Consider the following 21,197-nt stretch of genomic DNA (forward strand, 5'->3'; position numbering starts at 1 on the left):
CGATTGATCTTTTGTTAATAAGCCCCGAGAGATATCTTGCAATCAATCACTTTCTCAAGATCACGGGGAACCTCACAGTGAACTCCATTTGGGGGAAGGGCCACCCTGGGCACAACGCGCATTTCTGACAGGGCCACTAGGTGATAAGACATAGATTACCTCAGCTGTGGCTTTACCTCTCACCCTGCCGTTTCCGTCATTCCACTCTGGATCGTGTCTTTCAAAAAAGCGATCAAGCACCGGTGGTGATTAGCGCTATTCTGATCTGTGAGAACGCTGGTTGAAAATCATGGCCCAGCACAATCAATTGTACTGAGAACCAGACGAATGCTGCATCATTTCTACGAACGTTTTGCTGATTCGCTACGATATTGTGAATATGTTGGATTCATATGATTTATTCCAGTGAACAAAACAGAATTATGTGTTCCAACTTTTCACCTTACGCATTGTGTTTTGTTAGATGGAGCAAAAACTTTCAGCACAAATCTGCAAACTCAGCAGTCTTCGCATGCGGGTGCATCATTATCTTAACTAAGTATGTTACTCCCCAACTCCATACCGCGCACAGGTATATGCTCCCAAACAAATCAAGGTATATATGTATGCCATGGCCTTCAAGCGCCGCTCTGGCCAGCTTCTCGGTACTGCTCGAAAGTCACCTCTGGAGTATGTGGCGCATTGTCCACATCTTCCTCAGCCATTCGACGCTCAACCTCCAGTCTTCCGTCTTTACCCCAGTAATCTGCCTTCTGGGAACCTTTAACACAGGCTTCGGTGATCAATACATACGGCATGGGGGCGTCGAAAATGGGCTCAGCCAGAACCCTCTCCATTTCCATTTTGAGGCCGCGAGCGCCAGTCTCAGACTTGGCAGCCCTCTCAGCAATAGCGTACAATGCTTTTCTGGTAAAGTGTAAGCGTGAAGGATATGTTTCGAACAGAGCGGTATACTGCGCAACGAGACTGTTGCGCGGTTCCGTCAAAATCCTAAATAGGTCATCTAGGGACAACGGGCTGAGAGCGCAGATATTGTGCACTCGGCCGATCAGTTCAGGAATGAACCCGAAAGCCTGTAAATCCACAGGCGTTGTCAGATCGAGTGGTGTATACGAAGACGCCGGAGCCTCCGCGTCGACGTGCGGTAGGTGCGAGAACAACTGGCGTGGAATGGCATGGGTGTTGCCAAGGCCTTGTGAAGCTCGCAACTCGGAGCCGAAACCCATCGAGGGCTTCGACACTCTTCGTACAACTACCTTGTCGAGACCAACAAATGCGCCACAAAAGACGAATAGAATATTTGTGGTGTCGATCGTGTATTGATCGACCTTGCCCTGCGGTGGAGTGGACTGCGGGGCCGACGTTGAACTTGAAGATGTGTAGTTCGTCGTGATAGGTGAAGCGGACCTCGATGACCTGTTGTCTTTGACGTTGACGGTCACCTTGGAGCCCTCAACCAGCTTCAGGAGAGCTTGCTGGACGCCTTCTCCACCAACATCTCGGCCGTTCATGCTGTCCCGTTTGGCCAGCTTATCGAACTCGTCCAGAACGACAATGCCATGCTCGGTCGCCTTGATGTCGTAATTCGCTTCGATCAACAATCGTTCTATGCACGTCTCTACATCCTGCCCAATGTAACCGGCTTGGGTGAACGAGTTGCAGTCGGCTATCGTAAAAGGCACGTTAAGCTTCTTACTTAGAGTCCTGCAGCAAGTTAGCAAACCGAACCATGAAGACCGACTGGAGGCACTCATCTTACTCTAAAATATAGGTCTTGCCAACACCGGTAGGACCGATGAGGAGGAGGTTGCTCTTGTCAATCTTGACCTGAGGCGGGGTTATGGGCTCCTCGACCAGGTAAGAGCCGTCGAAGCCGGTCGGCGAACTGTAACCTTCGTCCATGTGCTGTACAGATTCAGCATGGCCAGGGAACTCATCTTGCGGCCATTCTTCATCAGCACGATAGCGCTGGAAGGGCGAGTAGCGACTGCGCTGACCTTGGACGGGATGAACGTCCCGCCTCTCGGGCAAATCCCTATCCCGAGCATATCGCTGTCTTTCGGCCTTTTCCCTCTGAACCCTCTCTTCATGGTCCTGGTTCGTCCTTCTTCGAACACCCTGGTAGTGGTTGAAGATGGTAGAACATATCGTCTTCTTTGCTCGGTCTTGTCCGACTACGTAATCGTCGACGCGCTTCTTGAGGTCTCGGGGATAGAACTGCGGAACGCCGAACTTGTTCTTGTTGAACATGGGACCTCGGCCGGTCTCGGTAGACGGATCATAGCTGCTCGTGAAGCCGGAGTTGAAGTCCTGAGTGCGCCTCGGTGCGACTCGTGCGGCGGGTGAGACGGAGAAGGTGCGCCTAGCATTGGAAAGCAGAAAGCAGCGTGCACAGGTGTAGGCCGATGGCCTGACGGGTAGAGGCATGGTGCAGGCGACCCGACGAGGGAACCATAGCCTGGCCGAAGGATGATGATCGTTAGGGAGGTAGCTGTCGGATTTGTGTCGAGTAGACGTTGGTGGTGCGGGCTGACAGTCCGGTTACCGGAGTAGATGGCGGATGTCGTGAGATTGTGGCTGGTTGGCCGGATAAGGAAGCTTGGTCAGAGCTGTCCGCCGCAGTGGCCCGGATGCGGGGTTGAGGAGCTCAAGCTCCAGCGCTTAGGACCGGCTAAGATTGGGGATGCAGTTGATTGTTATCAGATGGTTTGTTTGCTCATTGACATAACTTGCTGCTGCCTTTCCAAAGTCAAATTGACATTGATGGGAAATAGCTTATCGCAACGCGAGGCATGACGCAGCACTTTTGCCATCGTGTCTACGATGTTCCAATCGCAGACCCTGCTGCGTGCGTTGCAGTGTTAGTGCCGACCTAACTGGCATTTCGGAGAGCTCCCCTGGTCTCCTTACAGTCAGTCTCCTTACAAGCGGCGTCTCCTGCCAGCCACTCGCAGACGAACTGGGGACGGGCAATGGGCGGCTCTGCGGGATATTCACAGATCAGATCATGTCCTATATGCCTGTAGGCTTGTAAAACACAGATCAGACTCCCGGCAAAGCTCACCTATGGTACATTGGAAACCTCCAGGCTGGGGTCAGGAGACCATAAGCACATTGGGTCCAACCATTTCCGGACGTGGGGCAGTGAATTGACAGATCTTGTTTTTGTTTTGTGAACGCAACGGCTGCTTCATCCGGAAAATCGCCTTCAACGGCCGGGCGCTGTCTTGGATGAATTTCAACGGCAGGAAATATTTATTTTATTCGTATTCTCTGGATAGACCTCATAGCAATGTGCACTGAGATGGTGAATGAGAGAATGCTTCACCCACCTACCTAGCTTGGTACGAATACGGTGTAGCCCAGTACCAACTCCACGTCCAGCGCTCCACCACTGTGCGTCTGGCATGCGATTCTGAGAGGGCCCACGACGTGTCTGTGATGGCAATCTGGCACGATAACGACAAACCGGTTCCACAGCACCGATGTAGATTGCTCGTACTGGCTGGATACCCTGCTGGCCTGGCCTGGTACTGGCCGGGGAAGTGGCCTGTCGCACCTCACTCGCCCTTCATCCTTGCCTGAAAAGGAGCAAAGCATGCGGAGGACAGGCTACACCAAGCAAGACCACGGGGGAGCCGAGTTCGAGTTTTCATGTCCAACAAGCTGAGCTCGACATTGGTCGCTAAAAGCACCCCAACCTTCAGCGTACCATCCCCCACCACCACTTCGGAGGTGGCGAGCTGCTGAATGGCTCGCTGGAAGGCTGTCAACCTGATGATTCGGTCTGCTGTTTGTGTTGAGACGCAGGCATCGACAGGGAGGTGGTCGGGTGGCGGCATCGTGTTTTTCTCGTCCCTCTCTAGCGGCCTATGGCTTCCGATGCAGCAATTCTCGTTGAATTGGTCGCCCCAGACCAACGGATCCCCAGGCGGAAGGGCTGCACAGAATGCGGAGAGAAGAGACACTGGAGAGCGTGACAGCCCAGCGCAATTGACCGGAATGGTACCTACCTACTTCTTGCTTGCCTGGAGCTGCGAGCTATTCGCCATCACAATCGGACAAGCCAAGTGCGTTGCCCCACGACGTCATACCATATGCACACGCTGATAATATACCTTGAGCTCTTCCCTCTGTCGCGTCTGATAAAATGAAAGTCTAATCCATCCCAAGCTTGCCCCTAGTAGTGCGGGGGAACCATCTATCTTGGACACTGACATACGCTGCATGACGACAAGTGCCTTCGACATCACTCTGCCATCTTCGATTGTTTTGCTCCCCGCCTTTCCCACCTGCTTTGTTGTTCAAGTGAGGACGAGTCCAACGTTTGATCGAGATTCTAAGGATTCCAGACTCGCCCAATTCCTGACGAGATTGCTACCAATCTGCGCATTCCTTGTCTAGCTTCAGACCCCTACCGTCCTACGTTAGGAAAGGTCTGAATTCCCGGCTTAGCACAGGTACTTGTCCATAGCTTTCTAAGCTCTCCCCGACCTCAACATTTCACACGCGGGGCACGGTAGCTTCCCAATCGACTTTCCTCTAAATCATCTTACCTTACCCTGCATTAACTCCCTCCTGAGCAACATCTGACGTTCTGCGTCTGCAATTGATAGATACCAATACCAACCAACTGCCGCGAGCCCTCCCCCGCCATTCAAACATCTGGCCGTCCCAAGCGCAATCGACATCATTCGCCATGGCCGCCATTGTCGAGAACTCGGCAAACTCGATTACCCTCAACGGGAACCAGGGAGCTGCCGAGGGCATCCCCAACGATGGCACTGGTGAGAAACACGGGACCTTGAGGCTCTGTTTGGGCATTGGCTAATCGCGTGCAGGTGTCGTGAAGCTCGATCCTTGGCTGTCGCCTTTTCAGGAATCCCTGAAGCGGCGCTACGCCCGCGCCCAGGACTGGATCCAGAAGATCAATGATACCGAGGGCGGGATCGAAAAGTTCTCCAAGGTACCGCCAATTCATCTCACCCAGTGTATCGATCTAGAACTGACCGACCGCTCGAACAGGGCACGTCCATCTTCGGATTCAATGTGGACAAGGATAACAACATCGTCTACCGCGAGTGGGCTCCCAATGCCACCCAGGCCTTCCTCACTGGCGACTTCAGTAAGACTTACGACTTGCGTCTCCTGCTAGAAACTTACTTACCTGGAATCCTCAAGACAACTGGGACAGAAACTCCCATGAGATGACAAAGAACAACTTTGGCGTCTTTGAAATCACCCTCCCTGCCGTCAATGGCGAAGCTGCCATCCCTCACAACTCCAAGATCAAGGTCAGTGTCATAATGTTAGTGCGCTGGATTGCACATGGGCTCATTGGCGACTAGATTTCCTTGCAGCTCCCGAGCGGCGAGCGCGTCGACCGTCTTCCCGCATGGATCAAATACGTGACGCAAGACTTGTCCATATCCCCGGCGTACGAAGCTCGCTTCTGGAACCCACCTGCAGCCGAAAAGTACGAGTTCAAGCACCCGAGACCGCAGAAGCCTAGAAGCGTTCGCGTCTACGAAGCACATGTTGGAATTTCCTCTCCTGAGCTGAGAGTTGCGACCTACAAAGAGTTTACCCACAACATGCTGCCTAGAATCAAGAGCCTTGGCTACAACGTCATCCAGCTCATGGCGGTCATGGAGCACGCGTACTATGCCAGCTTTGGTTACCAAATCAACAACTTCTTTGCTGCGAGTAGCCGATATGGACCACCCGAGGACTTGAAGGAGCTGGTCGATACTGCTCATAGCATGGGCATCGTCGTGCTTCTTGACGTCGTCCACAGTCACGCTTCCAAGAACGTGTTGGACGGACTGAACGAATTTGATGGAACAGACCATCAGTACTTCCATGAGGGTGGCCGCGGTCGTCATGAGCTGTGGGACAGTAGGCTGTTCAACTACGGTCACCACGAGGTCATGCGCTTCCTTCTCAGTAACTTGAGATTTTGGATGGATGAGTACCACTTTGATGGTTTCCGTTTTGATGGAGTGACCAGCATGCTGTATCTACACCATGGTATTGGCACGTAAGTACTTTTAAGCATCCGGACTCTTTTCGTAGGGTGAGCACACTGACACGAACAGTGGATTTTCTGGGGGTTACCACGAGTACTTTGGCTCCGACGCTGATGAGGAGGCCATTGTCTACCTTATGATCGCCAACGAGATGCTTCACTCTCTCTACCCAGAAGTTATCACCGTTGCTGAAGATGTCTCTGGCATGCCCGCTCTCTGTCTTCCCCTTTCCCTTGGTGGTGTTGGTTTCGACTATCGTCTTGCCATGGCAATCCCGGATATGTGGATCAAGATTCTCAAGGAGAAGAAGGACGAGGACTGGGATATTGGCAACATCTGCTTTACCCTCACGAACAGGAGACATGGCGAAAGGACGATTGCGTATTGCGAGAGTCACGACCAGGCGTAAGTCTTCTCCTCTCTCCCTCTCTCCAGGCAATCTGACCATTTTAGGCTTGTTGGCGACAAAACTCTGATGATGCATCTTTGTGATGCCGAGATGTACACCAACATGTCGACCCTTACCCCCTTGACGCCAACAATCGATCGTGGCATGGCCCTCCACAAAATGATCCGTCTGTTGACCCACGGTCTCGGCGGAGAAGGATACCTTAACTTTGAGGGTAACGAATTCGGGCACCCTGAGTGGCTCGACTTCCCGCGTGAAGGAAACCAGAACTCATTCTGGTACGCTCGTCGCCAGCTGAACCTGACTGATGATCACCTCCTTCGCTACAAGTTCCTCGACCACTTTGACCGTCTCATGAATACGACGGAGCAGAACTACGGTTGGCTGGCGGCGCCACAAGCATACATCTCTCTCAAGCATGAGGGAGACAAGGTCATCGTCTTTGAGAGGGCCGGCGTTGTCTTCATTTTCAATTTCCATCCCACCGAGAGCTACGCTGACTACCGAATCGGCATTGAGGTGTCTGGAACCTACAAGGTCATTCTGAACACCGACCACAAGGATGTAGGCGGCCACGGGCGCATTGATGAAAGCACTCGCTTTTTCACCACACCCATGGAATGGAACAACCGCAAGAATTGGACTCATGTGTACATCCCAAACCGAACTGCTCTGGTACGTACAGTAATGAAGCGGACTTTTGCGAAATAACTAACGATGTTTAGGTGCTTGGTTTGGAGTCTCCTGTCACCCAAAGCTCTTAGATATGGGGAAGTCAATGACTGAAGGACATCGTACCGGGAAACGTTTGAAAAGAAGATGAGACGGAAACGAAAATTAATTGAAGCTATTGTAACGAGAACCACGCAAAAGCAAATCATGTGTAGACCGAAACTAAATAGACTTATCAAGAGATTATTTAGTTGTTTACCTTCTGTGGTGTCATGAGATGTTTCACGCTTCACAGGTGACAGGTGTCACGGCGGCATGTAATTTCTAATTCATTCATGGTCTGCGTATTAAAAAACAAATGGAATTTTGCTTGGAATTCAGCTCTTTTGGTACAGTATTTACACCAAGCAGATGGTTGTCCTCGAGTCACGTCGCAAGCCCCCCAGCCCATGCCAGCTCTACTAGTTTTATACATGGGCAAACTGCCATGGTCGAATTGTGATTGTGATTCTAGAGACGAAAGGGAAAGATGGTATCGATTTAGTTCTTGGGAGGAGACTGGACCATGCCCTTGCCAGAGTAGCCCTCGGAAGAGAGACCGGTGATGGGGTCGGAATTTTGTGCCTAGGAGGCGGGGGGTCAGCCATTGATCAGCCAGACAGAGGCCGTCTGTGTCGGTGCGGAGGGGTAATACCTTGAGGAACTCGTTGGAAGCCTCCTGGTACTCCTTGGTCATGGTGTCGGGGGCAGGGCCGGCGAGCATGCGGACGGAGCCGAAGATAACGAAGGTAGCGGCGATGGAGGCCATGACACCCCAGAAGACGCGGGCACCCTCACCGGGGGCAGGGCCGGCGCGGGGACCGTGGGGGCCGAAGGCGATCCAGTAGGCTGTTGAGACAATTTGCGTTAGTTTTTTTGTGAGGCTCTCTCGTTGTGACGCAATGCATATGCACAGGGATATGAAGCCCGGTCACATTGGACGGTCGTGCCAATCCAATTGGCGTTGCATCCATCCGGAGCTTGACCAAGAGGTATTTATATGGATGACCCGGGCCCGTCAAAGGGCAATTGGGATGGGAAGGGGGGACGGGAAGCGAGAGCTGTTCGCGAATAGCTTCGAACCCTCTCTCGGAACATCGGACCACCTGGCGATCGACGACAAAAGAAAATGTGTGTGGAATTTTCGGGGGAAGAACGCACCGGCCTTCTTCTCCTGCAGGGTCAACTCAGCCCAGGGACCCTTCATGCGGTCTCTCAGCGCCATCCAGAGCTCGGCCTGCTCCTGGAGAGGCATGCCCTCCCATCTCTTCTCGATGTTGGCGAGCGTAGGGTTGGAGATGGCGTGGGTGGTGGCGGCGCGGCGGATGACGGATTGCTGGGTAGCGGCGCGCAGGCCGGCGCGGGCCAGTGAAACGGTGGGGGTTCTGAACATCGTGTCGGGTTCGTTATGTGTCGTCCGAGAGAGAAAATCGAGATACCGCTGGGCTCGGAGGGGAGAGGTTGTCAATTGACGGGGGCGGTCGGGTGGATGTTGCTCGCGGGTTCGGTGGTCGAGGAGGTGGTTGTTCCGTTCGAGAGGAAAAGAGGGTTTTTCTGGCTACCTAGAAGTTCCGGGCAATCGTATGATAGGAATTTCGATTGCAATACGCCGGCTGCGACTGGGTGATTGGGGACATCACGTGATGTAAAATGGTCCGTGCACAGACTGGGCTTCCAATGGGATCGATGGAATGGCCGGGGTTACCAGGTAGGAGCTCACCTCGGTGTCTGGGCTGACAGCTTTTTTTTCCCCTGTTGGTGGTGGTGCAAGTGCAAGCTCGGTTGTCGGTCCATTCCGAATACCGCCGTCGCCGTTTGACCGGGATCTTTATGGCGTCACTTGCGAGGCTGCGGCTCAACGCGAAGACATTTCATTTGAATTTGGCTAACATTTCTGTTCATATACCATGCTGTCTATCGAAGAATGCTTCCGTTTTTACCGCAGTGGCTCTTGACTTGCTGCACTGGGCCACCAACAGACAGCATGGATAGCGTAAAGATGTTGTTAATGCATGCCTCCGCCGGTTGGCTTACTTGGGCAGCACATTTTCGCCGTCTACAGCCAATGGCCTCGGGAGAGGTTGCGTGGTGCTCATCGATCCATCTTTTGAGACCATGCAAGACAACAGCGCAACTTCTAGCTCAGCAACCCCCAAAAGTCAGCTTCGACAGCTGATAGCCGTTTTCCCGGTGTGTTCGACCCTGAGTATGCTGTAGATGGACCACGTAGTGTGTGGCGCAACTAGAAGAGGTCGATGGAATTATTACGAGTCTGAGCATACGTGCCAGCCCTGTTGTTGTATTAAGCTGTTCTTGGGAACCTTTGTTCACTCTGCCCAATGCCTGCAGCCTCCCACGTCGAACACAGACGAGCAAGGCTGGAAATATTGTACGCCGGCAGTGTCCGCTCTAAGTTTCGGAGCTATTGTAGCTCATGAGTTCTCGTGGTGTTTTTTTTTGATCCGAGTTGGTCTCCGCTACCGTTTGGCTTGAATTGGCTGGTCAGGAGTTTTGGGTGCTCCGGATGCGGCGGCCTGGAGTTGGTCCCGTTCGCGCTCTTCCCGCAGTCTCTGCTGCTGTTCTAGTCCGGGCTTCAGAGTGTATACGGCTGCAGCGATCACCACTGTCAGTTTCAAGCCAAGAACGAGCTTTGAAATGCGCTTGCAGGGATAGGGAACGAACATATGCCGACGCCAGCTGTTACGGCCACAACGAGTGGAAGAATGTTCTTGGTCAGACTCATGTCTAGAGCTTTGGGACCACTGGAGCCTGTGATTGATGATGCGGAAAGATGTGCGCGAAGGTAGGTGATTGGAGAATATCTCCAGCTTGACCCAGTCGCAGAGGTCAAGTCGAATGTGATGTAATTGAATACCGAGATCGGTAGCTGTGGCGGCCAGCTGAAGCTCTCGGTGCCGTTCCCCCCAAAAAAAGATCGGCTCCGGCCGGCCGTGCACGCATTCGAGCTAAAGTGGTTCACCCCCATGGCCACCCGCCACGGCGCGACAGCGCGTACCCCACCAAACGCGCTCACCGACCGTCTGGACGCGTCTGGGTTGAACACACATCGAACGCTACAGCTAGCGATCAAGGGTACCTGAATCTTAGGTAATGCACGGTTCGTTCCCGACCAAGCATCAAATCCCAGGACTTCTTTTCTATTCACACGAAATCCTCAAGCGCGTCGTTCAAGAAACCTTGGTTATACCATGTTTAGTTGTTTATGATGAATGATTCACGCCATGGCGAACTGGAAAGAACTGGGCGAGGTCCCAGACTCGGACGACGAACAGGACTTCGATAGCCAGGAATTCGAGGGAACCCATCAACATGTCAACCTTCCCATGAACAAACCCGATGAAGCCTTGCAGTCGACGCAAGCCCCCGAAGACAGTGTGTGGGATGTCCCCCCCTCCTCCCAAGCAAAGGCAGATGCAACTGCGAAGACAATACCCCCGATCTCGAGCCCAGAGGAAACTAGACCTCCTGCAGACGAACCCGCCTCTTCGCCCCTTTCCTCGGCGCAAGATGTGGACGATCTCGCGGATATTTTCGACTTGGAGGACCTGCCAGCTGCGGCCCCTCCGCCGACGAGGCATATGTATACAGTTGGCGGCCGAGACGAGTCCCCAGATCCTCTCGGAGGTGACGACAGCATATCTACGAGCTATGTCAAGATCACAGCCCCTCCTCCTGCGTTTCCCCGCGAGAACGATACCCGAAGCCTGTCACCCCCTACAGCTCTGATGGCAAGTCCACCCAGGATGCCATCTAGCTCGCTGAGGAGAGGACGAAGTCCAGCACAAAATGTTCAAGGCCTTCCCAGGAGTCAGCAGAGCCCACCATCGAGCCCGCAGCGTTCACGAACGAGTCCAGAAGCTCCACGAATGCATCAACAGAGTCCATGGACAAGTCCAGAAAGTCTGCCGAGAAACCGACTATCCTCTTTGAGCAGTCAACCACGGCCACCAGTCAGACAGAGAGACTCGGACACGAGCAGGGACGAACAAATTGCGAGGGAAACTGCCGCCCAGCATGCCCGCTCCTTCAGGCCGCGAAAGCCGATCCAGCAACACCCATATTTGATCGAAAATGCACAATACAGCAAAGTCTTCAAGTCCCACGGATTACGGCCTGTAAGGATGCCAAATGAGCCGGCCGCCAGGCGACAGAGAGCCGATGAGGATTCTCAGGAGAAGGATTTCGAGGCCAGCCAAGAGAGCGTAGCGGATGGACAGAACGAGACAACGGACGAGAGTCAGTCTCATGGATTGGAGGAACCGTTGAGTCACGACATATTGCGAATGTCACTGTCGCCGTCTCCTTCTCCGCTTCGAACCTCATCACCCAAGCATAAAGGTGGTCCGAGCAGTCAACCGAGCCAGGATGGAGAAACGGATAATACCAGCTTGTCCGACAACGGAGATCTTCCCTCGATTGACGAGATTTTCCGCAAATCGACGACAGCACAGAGTAAAAAGAGAAGAAGGCTTATGGGCACAGGCGTTGCCAGGTCTCAACCGGGGAAGGAGGTGGCCACGACCGAGCAGCCGCCTTCAGGTCCGATATTTCAGACGTATGATGAGATCTACGGCGTCCTCTCCTCTTCTCCTTTACCTCCACAGCTACCGAATGCCCCCATCGATTTAGGAGCCGGCTCTATCCCACCGCCTGGAACGGACCTTGCCCAAGTCCTCTTTGACGATGACGACGACGATGATCCTTTCCGGTCACCGTCGCCGCTAAGACAAACGTCAGCTCCTGCAAATCATGAAGTTGTCGATATCACAATGGCCGACGTTTCTGCCGCAGAGGACGATCAACATGATTCCGGTGACTTTGCTGCTATGTCTGCACCAGAATCCGAGGATGGCGCTGTCAGTGGTCCAGAGAGCGAATCGGAAGCCCTCAGAAACGTTGGTCGGAGAATCCGAGGCGTTCTTCCGGCGTCATGGCTTAGACTTGACCAACAAGCAAGCCGCCCGAAGCCCGCACAACAGCATCACCGCGAGCCATCGCCTGAAATGACGCAGAGACGTGGGGTTGCCGTCCGGCGTATCGGTCGCTCGATGTCTACAACAGCGGCGTCGTTCATTTTTGATGACTCGGATGAAGAACCGGCATCTGTGTCACGGCCTTCTGGAACCGCTCAGGTCAACGTTGATACGATGTCCCCGCAACGACGTAGACCACCGATCATTGAACTTGATGACGGGGACTCTTCTGCTATGGAAGATAACGGAGTTGATCAGATGGCTCCGAGCCGAAAACGCCAGATGACTCTCAAGGAGTCCTTCCGTCCAGCAAAGAGACTCAAGAAAAGCAAATCGACTTCAAATGCTCAGCCAAAGAAACGCGGAAGGCCTCCAAAAAGCGCAAGCCGATCCACCACAACACCTCGTCTGGATCCCTGGGTAACCACTCAGAAATCAGCGCCTGGTGCACCTCAAGCTATCGCTAGGGCAAAGACACCCCCGCGCTTGAGTATTCTGGATGTCATTGAGTCAGATGCGCCGCAGTTCTTGAAGATTGCGGCGCGGGCAGCTCAGAGCAAACGCAATCTGGGAAGGTCAAGCCCGAGGAACAAGACAATTCGTCTAGCAACAAGGAAGGACAATGTCGATGCTGGGACAGTGTTGCAAAAGTGGAAAGGAAATAAAATACAGCCTCGCCAGGGCCTGCAACGCAAAAGGAGCACCCGAACCAAATCCACTGCGCGAAATCCACTCGCTCAGCTTTCGACGAATGTCTTTTCGCAGGCTCCGGCAGCTTCCCCCAAGAGTCGGACGGTCACCCAGCCTGCAAGAGCGATAGAAGACAATGACCAAGTTGCGACCCCATCCCTTAGTGCTCGGCGGCCGCAACGGCCACTCTCGCGGCAAAGTTCATTCGCTAGCCAACAACCCCATGGCGCCACGAATAGACCAGCGCAGCTTGAGACCGATCTGGCAGAACAACCGGGCAGGATTGCTTTCCAAGCGAGGAAAAGGGCACTTGATGCCCTCTTTCGTCGAAGTCGTTCACAGTCGCTATCCGCCCGAAGTATGCATTTGGACTCTGTCATTGACGATGCATGCTCCGTTGTCTCAGAGCGGGTCACTGCAGCCAGAGGATCCCCCGAGCCGTCGGTTGCCGAGAAGCATCGCCCCAAACGTTCAAGGAAAGCTGTCCCGCCCGTTCGAATCGATGTCGCCGCTGCCCAATTTCGTTACGCAAATGATCCTTTGCCCACGACTGAAGTGTCCACCCCAGCAGAGGCGCCCAGAACTACGCATGCTGATAACCAACTGCTTGGCCTCGGCCCCTTTGGTACCCACTACACGCAGCACTTTGACACATTCCCACTCGATCGTGGAGTGTTCTTCCACGAGAGTACTCTCATAGGAAGCGGCAAGGTTGATTCCGCAGTTGATGAACGGTTTCCAGACAAGCTCTGGGAGTCTCGGCCTCGAGTATCGTTCCATCTGGGAGAACAGTTTCTTCGCTGGGACATCTGGACTGAGCAGGTTTCGTCGGAATTCGGCATTTTGATGGATGGAATGCTCGATCAAGTCCTGAAGCCTGTGCTTACAGCAGAAGCTGGCTTCAACGCGAAAGATGCAGCGCATTTTGTTCTGGACTACGTTCTCAAGTCAATGAGCTTCACCGACGACAATGGCGCTCACTCTTTTGTCACACGTCTAGGCGATGTGACCGGAGCTTTCTTGTCTCGCCTGGATTCCGAGTTGTCTCTAGACTCAGACCGACGTTTAGAGCTGACGGACGTACTTTCAAACCTGCTGCTCATCATCTCTTCTGCAGTTCGTCTTTGCCAGAACCGTGCCTCGCTGATCTCGGAAACTTTCACATTGGAGAATCTCCTCAGGAAAGCTGCCGAAGCACTAGTCAGCAGCCTTCTAACGTCTGGACTGGACGAGGTCACCAATCTTTATGATGACCTTCAAACGTTGAGGTATCGTGAGCGTGGTATACGCTCTGACAAGGTTGTTCCACACGCCTGGGTAGTCTTGATGAGGGTCTTGGAAAGTCTTCGGATACCGAGGATGAATTTTTGGGACGTCACGTTCCCTCGTCTTATCAAGCCGGCTATCATTCGAGGGTCGGATGCACAAGAATTCGAGTGTTTATGGAAGGACATGTTCACTCTTTTGCCGCTGTGCGAATTCGATAATCTGGGCGTTCTCATTGCCGACAAGAGACATCACACCCCGGTGGAAGGTTGGAGCCTTCCTCAGCAAGTCTTGAAGCGCGTCTTTCAGCTATACCGCGACAACCCCCGTCAATCTCCAAGCTTCAATGACTATTGCCGAACGCTGGTGGCCAGATGTCACTATCTGGTGGAACAATGGGGATGGAAGAAATGCAGTGGCATCATTGGCACAATTTTCGACTTCTTCGGTTCTCAAAATCTGTCTCATTTGCGAAACGAAGAGGCATTTCGCTCTGCTCGATTTTTAGACAACCTCCACACTAGTCCGTCGTTGAAGGTTGAAGCAGAGGATCGCTGCTTCCACATTTTCCTCAAATTGGTGGCGTTGGTCATCAAGAAGCTGAGGAAGAAGGACATGGTCAACGACATTCGGAACCTGGTGACTCGCACTCTTCCCAATCACGACCGACAATATTCGAAGGAACAGGACGTTCACGCACATGATTTGGCTGCTCTCAGGAACCACCACGATCTTCTTTGCACCTTGTTCTGGGCCGCGCCGCCCGATCTTCGGCCTCCTATTCACAACCTGCAGAAGCTCGTCATCCCCGCTAGCTCTCACAAGGAAGCTTGTTTGATCAACCTGCGGGCCTGGAACCAACTCGCACGATTCGTGGTACACGAAGAGTCCTCTCTGTCATTCCTTCCCCTGGCCAACTGGCAAGCAGACGTGTTCAAGCAGTTGGTTGACCAGTACAATTCCGCTGCAGCTGATATGCAACGACAATTCTTGGCAATGCCGAAAGATGCGACAAACAGAATCAGCGAAAGTTTCATGAACGCAATCGTAGAAAAGAACAAGGCTGCTACTATGGAGATCATGCTTTTCTCTGTTAAGTCATCCATGGACGTCGTGCAATACGCAAACAGCTTGGAGCTATCAAGACTTGCCTCAAGTACTGGTCAGTTAGAGCCAATTCATATTCTGAAAATACACACTAACATTTGTCAGTCCAATTGCAACACGTCTTCCAGCACTTTTCCGCCCTCCCTGCAGACTTCCCGTCGGCACTTCTGCAAGCCTCCCTGACGACCCTCGAACGACTCATTGTACGGATTGAGACAGTCTTCAACGAAGACGGGGACAGCCAAGACAGCATGGTGGGCGTGGAGTCGGAAGAAGCCATCCTAGTAAGCCGTATCACCCATTCTTTCTCTTCGGGTCTGACAATTTCCCAGATGCTCGAGCGAGAGCTGGCCGCTGGGTTCTTCTCCATGTCACGTTGTATTTTGGCCAACCAAGCCAACAGAGGCAAACCCTTGGTCAAGTCTGTCTCAAGTGCCTGCGTTGAGCAATGCGTTGTTTTATCTGGCATGATGTCTAGCCTGTTTGTCCGCTGTCGAATGATGGTAAGTTTTAGATTCCCCTTCACAGAATAATGGGCTGACCTCCAAAGCAATACTCTCAAATCTTCAAACGCAACCATAGATTCGGTCTCTTCGACAACATGCCTCATAAGCTCAGCTTGGAACAACGACCATACCTTCCGCTTTTTCTCTCGACCGTCATGCAGAGGCCGGGGAATGTGAAGCTAGACGTAAGAAACTGAATTTCGCTGGACATGACCATTGCTGATTCGAAAAAGGACATGGGTATCGATCTCCTCCATCTGTGGTTACTGATTATTGTTCAACCAAACCACTGCTTGAGATTCGAGAATCAGCTTGGCCAGCAAATGCAACGCCAGGGATTTCCATATGTTCCCAATAGGACACTAGGGTTTGTTGCCAATCCAGGTTACATGTCTAATCGCGACTTCTTCGAGTGTAAGTGCCCCTAGCCGAATTTGAGGGCCGGCCGACTAATTCTTGCAGACGCAATGAAATGGATGCGGCAGTCCCTGCAGACAATGAATGCTGCCGAAAAGAAGAAAGAACTATCCAACTTCTCAAAGGCATTGGACAATGCCATGCAGCAAATGCGAGCCGATCTTCAAGTCACGGCCAACGACTCAACAAATGATTCGGCAGAGCATTCAACCTATGTCAGATTTGTTCGCAACATCATATCCCTCATCACAACCTACGGCACGGATATCTGCAAAGTGCCCCCTTTCTTCAAGGAGGTGAGCAAGGTGTACTCCCCCCCTGCTGAGGACCCTGAGCTGCAAGTGGCGAAAATCTTGTCTTATGGGCTGAAGCTTGCGGAGGGCAACACTGGAATCGCCAGCAGCCTGTTTTATCTCTTGCTCAACAACTTCAAGAAAGCCCTCCAGCTGGGCAGATTGCCACAACAAGTGCTGCTGCTGAAGACAGCTATGCAGAGCGACGCCGTAGTAGCCTTTACCCTCAGAATGCTTTCTGCAGTTCTGCATGCTACGAAGTCTAGCCCTGAAGCTTACGCTCTGCTGGATGTATTCTGCGATGCTCTAGAGCTGGAGTGGAATGGTTCAGTCGTTGCTCGCCAACTAAACGATGATGTGCTGACCGCCATGTCTACTCTCATCACATCTACGCTTGACTGGGCGACTGGTTTGAGAGGCACCCCCGTCAGCGCAGAGCACATTCACGCGTTGAGGAAAATCGTTTGGCTCGTCAACACCCTTCAGCCAACATTCGAGTCCTATTCCTTGAAGCAAGGTGAGGTGAAGTGGTGGGATGAAGTCATGGAACAACTTGATTGGTTCAGCGTCCTCGTCAACGGAGCCGAAGAATATCTGGATACTCAACTTGAGAGATCACAGGTTCCGCCTCTATCTCCCTCAGGCCTCTTCCGGCGCCTGAGAGAGGCTAAGAATTTCAAGATTCAAGATGCCATGGTTCTTGAATGGTCTCGAGTTATTGTAGATGACGTACAGAGGAACTGGGTGGTCAAGGGCCCGGTGTGGACGGTTCCAGGAAGTACTTGCGACAACACTTCGACGCAACCCGCACATGGCACGATCAAACTTGACTGGGACATTCAGGAGCTTGTCATTACTTTGCATGACCAACTTCGCATATGGAGCCAATGGTGGACTTGGGGAAAGAAGGAGTTCGGAGCCCAAGGAGGATTTGATTTTGAAGATTTCGCGTTATTCTGAATATCCTACGAATAGCGTTACGAGTGTATGACATATGGTTGGCAGCAAAGGGCATAGGAGCGAAATTCAAAGTCCCTCAGATGAGGCGTAGGAGCGTCAACAACACAAATGAAAACATGCACAAATGTAAAATCCGCGTGCTGTTTCTAGTACATCTGCTATTGACGTAACGTCCACTTTGACTGGGTCTTGGGCCCCATTTCTTGATCGAATCATGAGCTCATTCGGTGTGGTCCTCGGTGAGGCTCGGTGAAGAGTCTGCCGAGATTCCGCCGCCCTCACTAAGCACAGCACCGGCTCAAAGAGCTTGTCAACGAGAAGTGCTTTCGCCCTACAACGACACCGCCAATTACTGGCATATCGCCCTTGTTTCTTCCGAATGCATGCAATAGGGCCACGGGCCCTTGCCTCAGCCTCTCGAGTCTCTGCGTCGTCGAGGTTAGCAGCGTTCTCGGCCCGCCGCCAGTGTCGACACTTCCATCCGTCCTTCAGATTGCGGAAAGGCCCGTCCGAAGGCGGTGCAGACGACGGAAAGCCACCAGAAAAACCCGCGAGCGAGCAGGATGACGGCAGCGGTAGAGATCAGGACGGTGTGAAGACCGAACAGCCCACGAATGAGTCGGCTTTCCGCAGATCGAGAGGCGGCGCGTTTGCATCTGCTCGAGCGCGGCTTTCGAGGCCGAGAGCGGCGGACGAGCTTCCGCCCGTGAAGCTGCCGCAGAGTTTCCTCGACAGCAACGTGTCGCTCTACGACCCCGAAAACCGAATTAACACCCTCACGAACGACCTTTGGCACCACCGGTACATGGGCGCCCGCTGGCACGACCTGCTATGGAAGGACTTGGATCTAGTGTTCAGCCAGGCTTCATGGAGCGAAACGAGGCTGCAGGATGCGTTGCGCAACTTGCGCGAGGGCAATACCGAGGCTGTTGAGAGGCGGAACAGGATACTTGCTGAAGCATCGCAGTGGCTGAGCCTTTCTATTGACGAGATGCGGTCTTCAAACAACTTGCAAAGCTCCCGAGAGCCGCTTCCCACGACGGACTTCGCCGATATGCTTCGCTACTCTAACAAGTTTGTTTTGTCGAACCTTCTGTCGCAACACACGAGAGACACAATAAACAGCGATCCCATACAGGAGCAGACAGCGGATCAGGATGCTGTACTCCAGACGCTTGTCGAGCAGTATATCGAGGAGGGACGACCGCTACCAAAACGTGACGGTCTGCGCTTGTTTGATCCTAGGATTCGGGGTGAGATCGTCACGGCGGTGCGCGCCGAGCTTGCGCTGCAACCAACAACGGACATGCTGGGTAGGGAACTCAAGAGGCCTCTTACGGTCGTTCACATCCCGAATTATACTGGTCGGAGCCATACGAGGAAACTCATGAAGCATGTTGCTTCGTGCGTAGAAGCGGACATCATCCATCTTGATGCGCAGGAGCTGGGCATGCTCGTGGGTGACTACATCGGCCAGGACTGCGCATACTCCAGAGGCCCCATCTCCATGATGGGATACCGCGCGGCAGAGATGAACGGCCGCTTGGCGAAATCGGAGGAGCCTGCCAAGCCGAACGATGAAGATGTGGCTGGTGAAATTGAGGCTGCGTGGGTTCATATTAACCAACAAGAAGGAGGAAACGGCTTCAACAACCCCATGGAGGATGAGCTTCAGAAGATCAAGGAGGGCGCAAAGGATTACATGCTTCCCTCCGTCGACCGCTGGGAGAACCTCAAGATCAATGCTGCTCTTGAGGAGATCGCCAACGCGACGACAAAGACGTCTTCGCAACCGGATCGCAACCTGATCATCCATGTTGATGACTTTGTTGAGCTCAATATGACTCTTGAGGGGGCTCTCATCCTCGGCAGACTGCGTTCCATCGTTGACACAATGTGGCGGTCTGGCAGGAGAGTGACGCTCGTCGGCACCTCCTCCAACGAGAACCCATCGGAGCAGTACGCCACAGCACTGAAGGATATTGCTGCCGAGGAATGCCTCGTTCCGCTCCCCCTGAACTTTCAGCGCATCACCAACGCAAGCAACACGAAGAAGATCTACGAGGCAAACGACTACCTCCAAGAAAACCTGCGCAACATCCAACACATGCTTCGCACCATCGCCGGGTCCTCCCCGGACACTTCCAAACTTCGCATCGTCGGCGTCTCTAAGTCGCACCCACCACAGTTCCTTCTCGACGACGCAGAGGGCTCTTACATGGAAGTCTCTCTCATCCCCCGCGTTCTCGCCACCTCCGTGCTCCCCCTTCCGGACGTCTACCACATCACCCGCCTCTTCTACGCCTGCCAGGGCTCCGTCTCCCCAGACCAGTCCTGGCGCGTTCTTTTCGACGTCGTGGAGTCGAGCTCCTACAGCACCGCCCAACTGCACCGCGTCCAGGACAAACCAACCCGCTCCAAACCCTCTCTTCCCTCTTCATCATCCGCCGACTCCACTCGCGCCGAGCCCGAACGTCTTCGTGCATCCGGCAGCTACAACGACTACGAGAAGAAGCTCTTGGCAGGCCTAGTCAACTCCAATGAGATCAAGACGACCTTTGATGATGTCCACGCCGACCCGGAGACCAAGTCCGCCCTCAAGCTCCTCACATCCCTCTCCCTGATCAGGCCCGAAGCCTTCACCTATGGCGTTCTCGCCACCGACAGGATCCCTGGCTGCCTTCTCTACGGACCCCCTGGTACCGGCAAGACTCTCTTGGCAAAGGCTGTCGCTAAGGAGTCTGGCGCGAACATGCTTGAGGTTTCGGGCGCAAGCATCAACGACATGTATGTCGGCCAGTCTGAGAAGAACGTCCGCGCCCTCTTCTCCCTGGCCAAGAAGCTCTCGCCGCTGGTCATCTTCATCGACGAGGCCGACGCCCTGCTCGCCGCCCGCGGCCAACGCAACCGCGCCGCCCATCGTGAGACCATCAACCAGTTCCTCCGCGAGTGGGACGGCATGAACGACACAAAGGCCTTCATCATGGTCGCCACGAACCGCCCCTTCGACCTCGACGATGCCGTCCTCCGCCGTCTGCCCCGCAAGATCCTCGTCGACCTCCCCCTCAAGCAGGACCGCGCCTCGATCCTGCGCATCCTGCTCAAGGGCGAGGACCTCGACGACTCCGTCTCCATCGACGACGTCGCGCGCCAGACGGTCCTCTACTCCGGCTCCGACCTCAAGAACCTCTGCGTCGCCGCCGCCATGACCGCCGTGCAGGAGGAGTCCGAGGAGGCTGCCAAGCACACCGGCCCGGAGCCCTACGTCTTCCCCTCCAAGCGCACGCTGAGGAAACATCACTTTGACAAGGCGCTGAAGATGATCGCCGCCAGCGTCAGCGAGGACATGGACAGTCTCAAGAGCATACGCCGCTTCGACGAGAAGTACGGCGACGTGCGGTCCAAGAACAGCCAGAAGCGCAAGGGTATGGGTTTCGGCGTCATCCCGACGCCGAGCGATGCGGAGGAGGCTAGGGTACGGCAGGCTGTTGCAGTGTAAAACCACCACACCATTCTTAAAAAATTCAAACCCAATCCTTTTTTGTTTCTTACTTCCATCTTTCTTTTTGTCTGTTTCCTCGTTTTAAGAGGGCAACCTCTTGCTAGTAGACCAGAGAGGGTGTCATCTTATATTCTCCCTGGGCCTGTATGATTTCCATAAAAAAACCCGCGATAGGTCCCGTCGCGTGAAAGGTCTATACGAATGTAGAGAAGCTGGAGAGTGGACGGATAAGAGTGTATCAACATTGAGATATCTGTCTAGGTAGTTGGCTGCATCACATAGTTTGCAGAAGCGATGATAGCCGTGTGGCTGC

General features: G+C 53.5%; 4 protein-coding genes across 4 annotated transcripts; 2 read left to right on the plus strand and 2 right to left on the minus strand.

Annotated features, from left to right (window-relative positions):
* Window positions 1–617: 617 nt before the first annotated feature.
* GCG54_00003507 (ATP-dependent clpX-like chaperone) lies at window positions 618–2,427 on the minus strand (the record flags this gene model as incomplete). The annotated part of the gene is made up of 2 exons (XM_045403580.1): window positions 618–1,704; window positions 1,760–2,427. The coding sequence occupies 2 exons, from the start codon at window positions 2,425–2,427 to the stop codon at window positions 618–620; spliced, it is 1,755 nt and encodes a 584-aa protein (XP_045259768.1).
* Window positions 2,428–4,699: 2,272 nt separating this feature from the next.
* GCG54_00003508 (1 4-alpha-glucan-branching enzyme) lies at window positions 4,700–7,202 on the plus strand (the record flags this gene model as incomplete). Its single annotated transcript, XM_045403581.1, has 8 exons — window positions 4,700–4,787; window positions 4,842–4,966; window positions 5,026–5,125; window positions 5,182–5,294; window positions 5,361–6,040; window positions 6,099–6,434; window positions 6,465–7,113; window positions 7,164–7,202. 8 exons carry the CDS (start codon window positions 4,700–4,702, stop codon window positions 7,200–7,202), a joined length of 2,130 nt encoding a protein of 709 aa, XP_045259769.1.
* A 448-nt stretch (window positions 7,203–7,650) lies between these two features.
* GCG54_00003509 (Cytochrome c oxidase polypeptide 5) lies at window positions 7,651–8,542 on the minus strand (the record flags this gene model as incomplete). Its single annotated transcript, XM_045403582.1, has 3 exons — window positions 7,651–7,734; window positions 7,805–7,998; window positions 8,311–8,542. The coding sequence occupies 3 exons, from the start codon at window positions 8,540–8,542 to the stop codon at window positions 7,651–7,653; spliced, it is 510 nt and encodes a 169-aa protein (XP_045259770.1).
* Window positions 8,543–10,391: 1,849 nt separating this feature from the next.
* Window positions 10,392–20,881, plus strand: GCG54_00003510 (Spastin; the record flags this gene model as incomplete). The annotated part of the gene is given in 8 exon segments (XM_045403583.1): window positions 10,392–11,103; window positions 11,122–15,261; window positions 15,312–15,490; window positions 15,539–15,709; window positions 15,757–15,897; window positions 15,946–16,126; window positions 16,175–17,372; window positions 17,875–20,881. The coding sequence occupies 8 exon segments, from the start codon at window positions 10,392–10,394 to the stop codon at window positions 20,879–20,881; spliced, it is 9,729 nt and encodes a 3,242-aa protein (XP_045259771.1).
* Between the last annotated feature and the right edge of the window lie 316 nt (window positions 20,882–21,197).

This window comes from Colletotrichum gloeosporioides, assembly GCF_011800055.1.
Source record: "Colletotrichum gloeosporioides strain Lc1 chromosome Unknown consensus_74, whole genome shotgun sequence".
In the NCBI taxonomy this organism is placed as follows: domain Eukaryota; kingdom Fungi; phylum Ascomycota; class Sordariomycetes; order Glomerellales; family Glomerellaceae; genus Colletotrichum; species Colletotrichum gloeosporioides.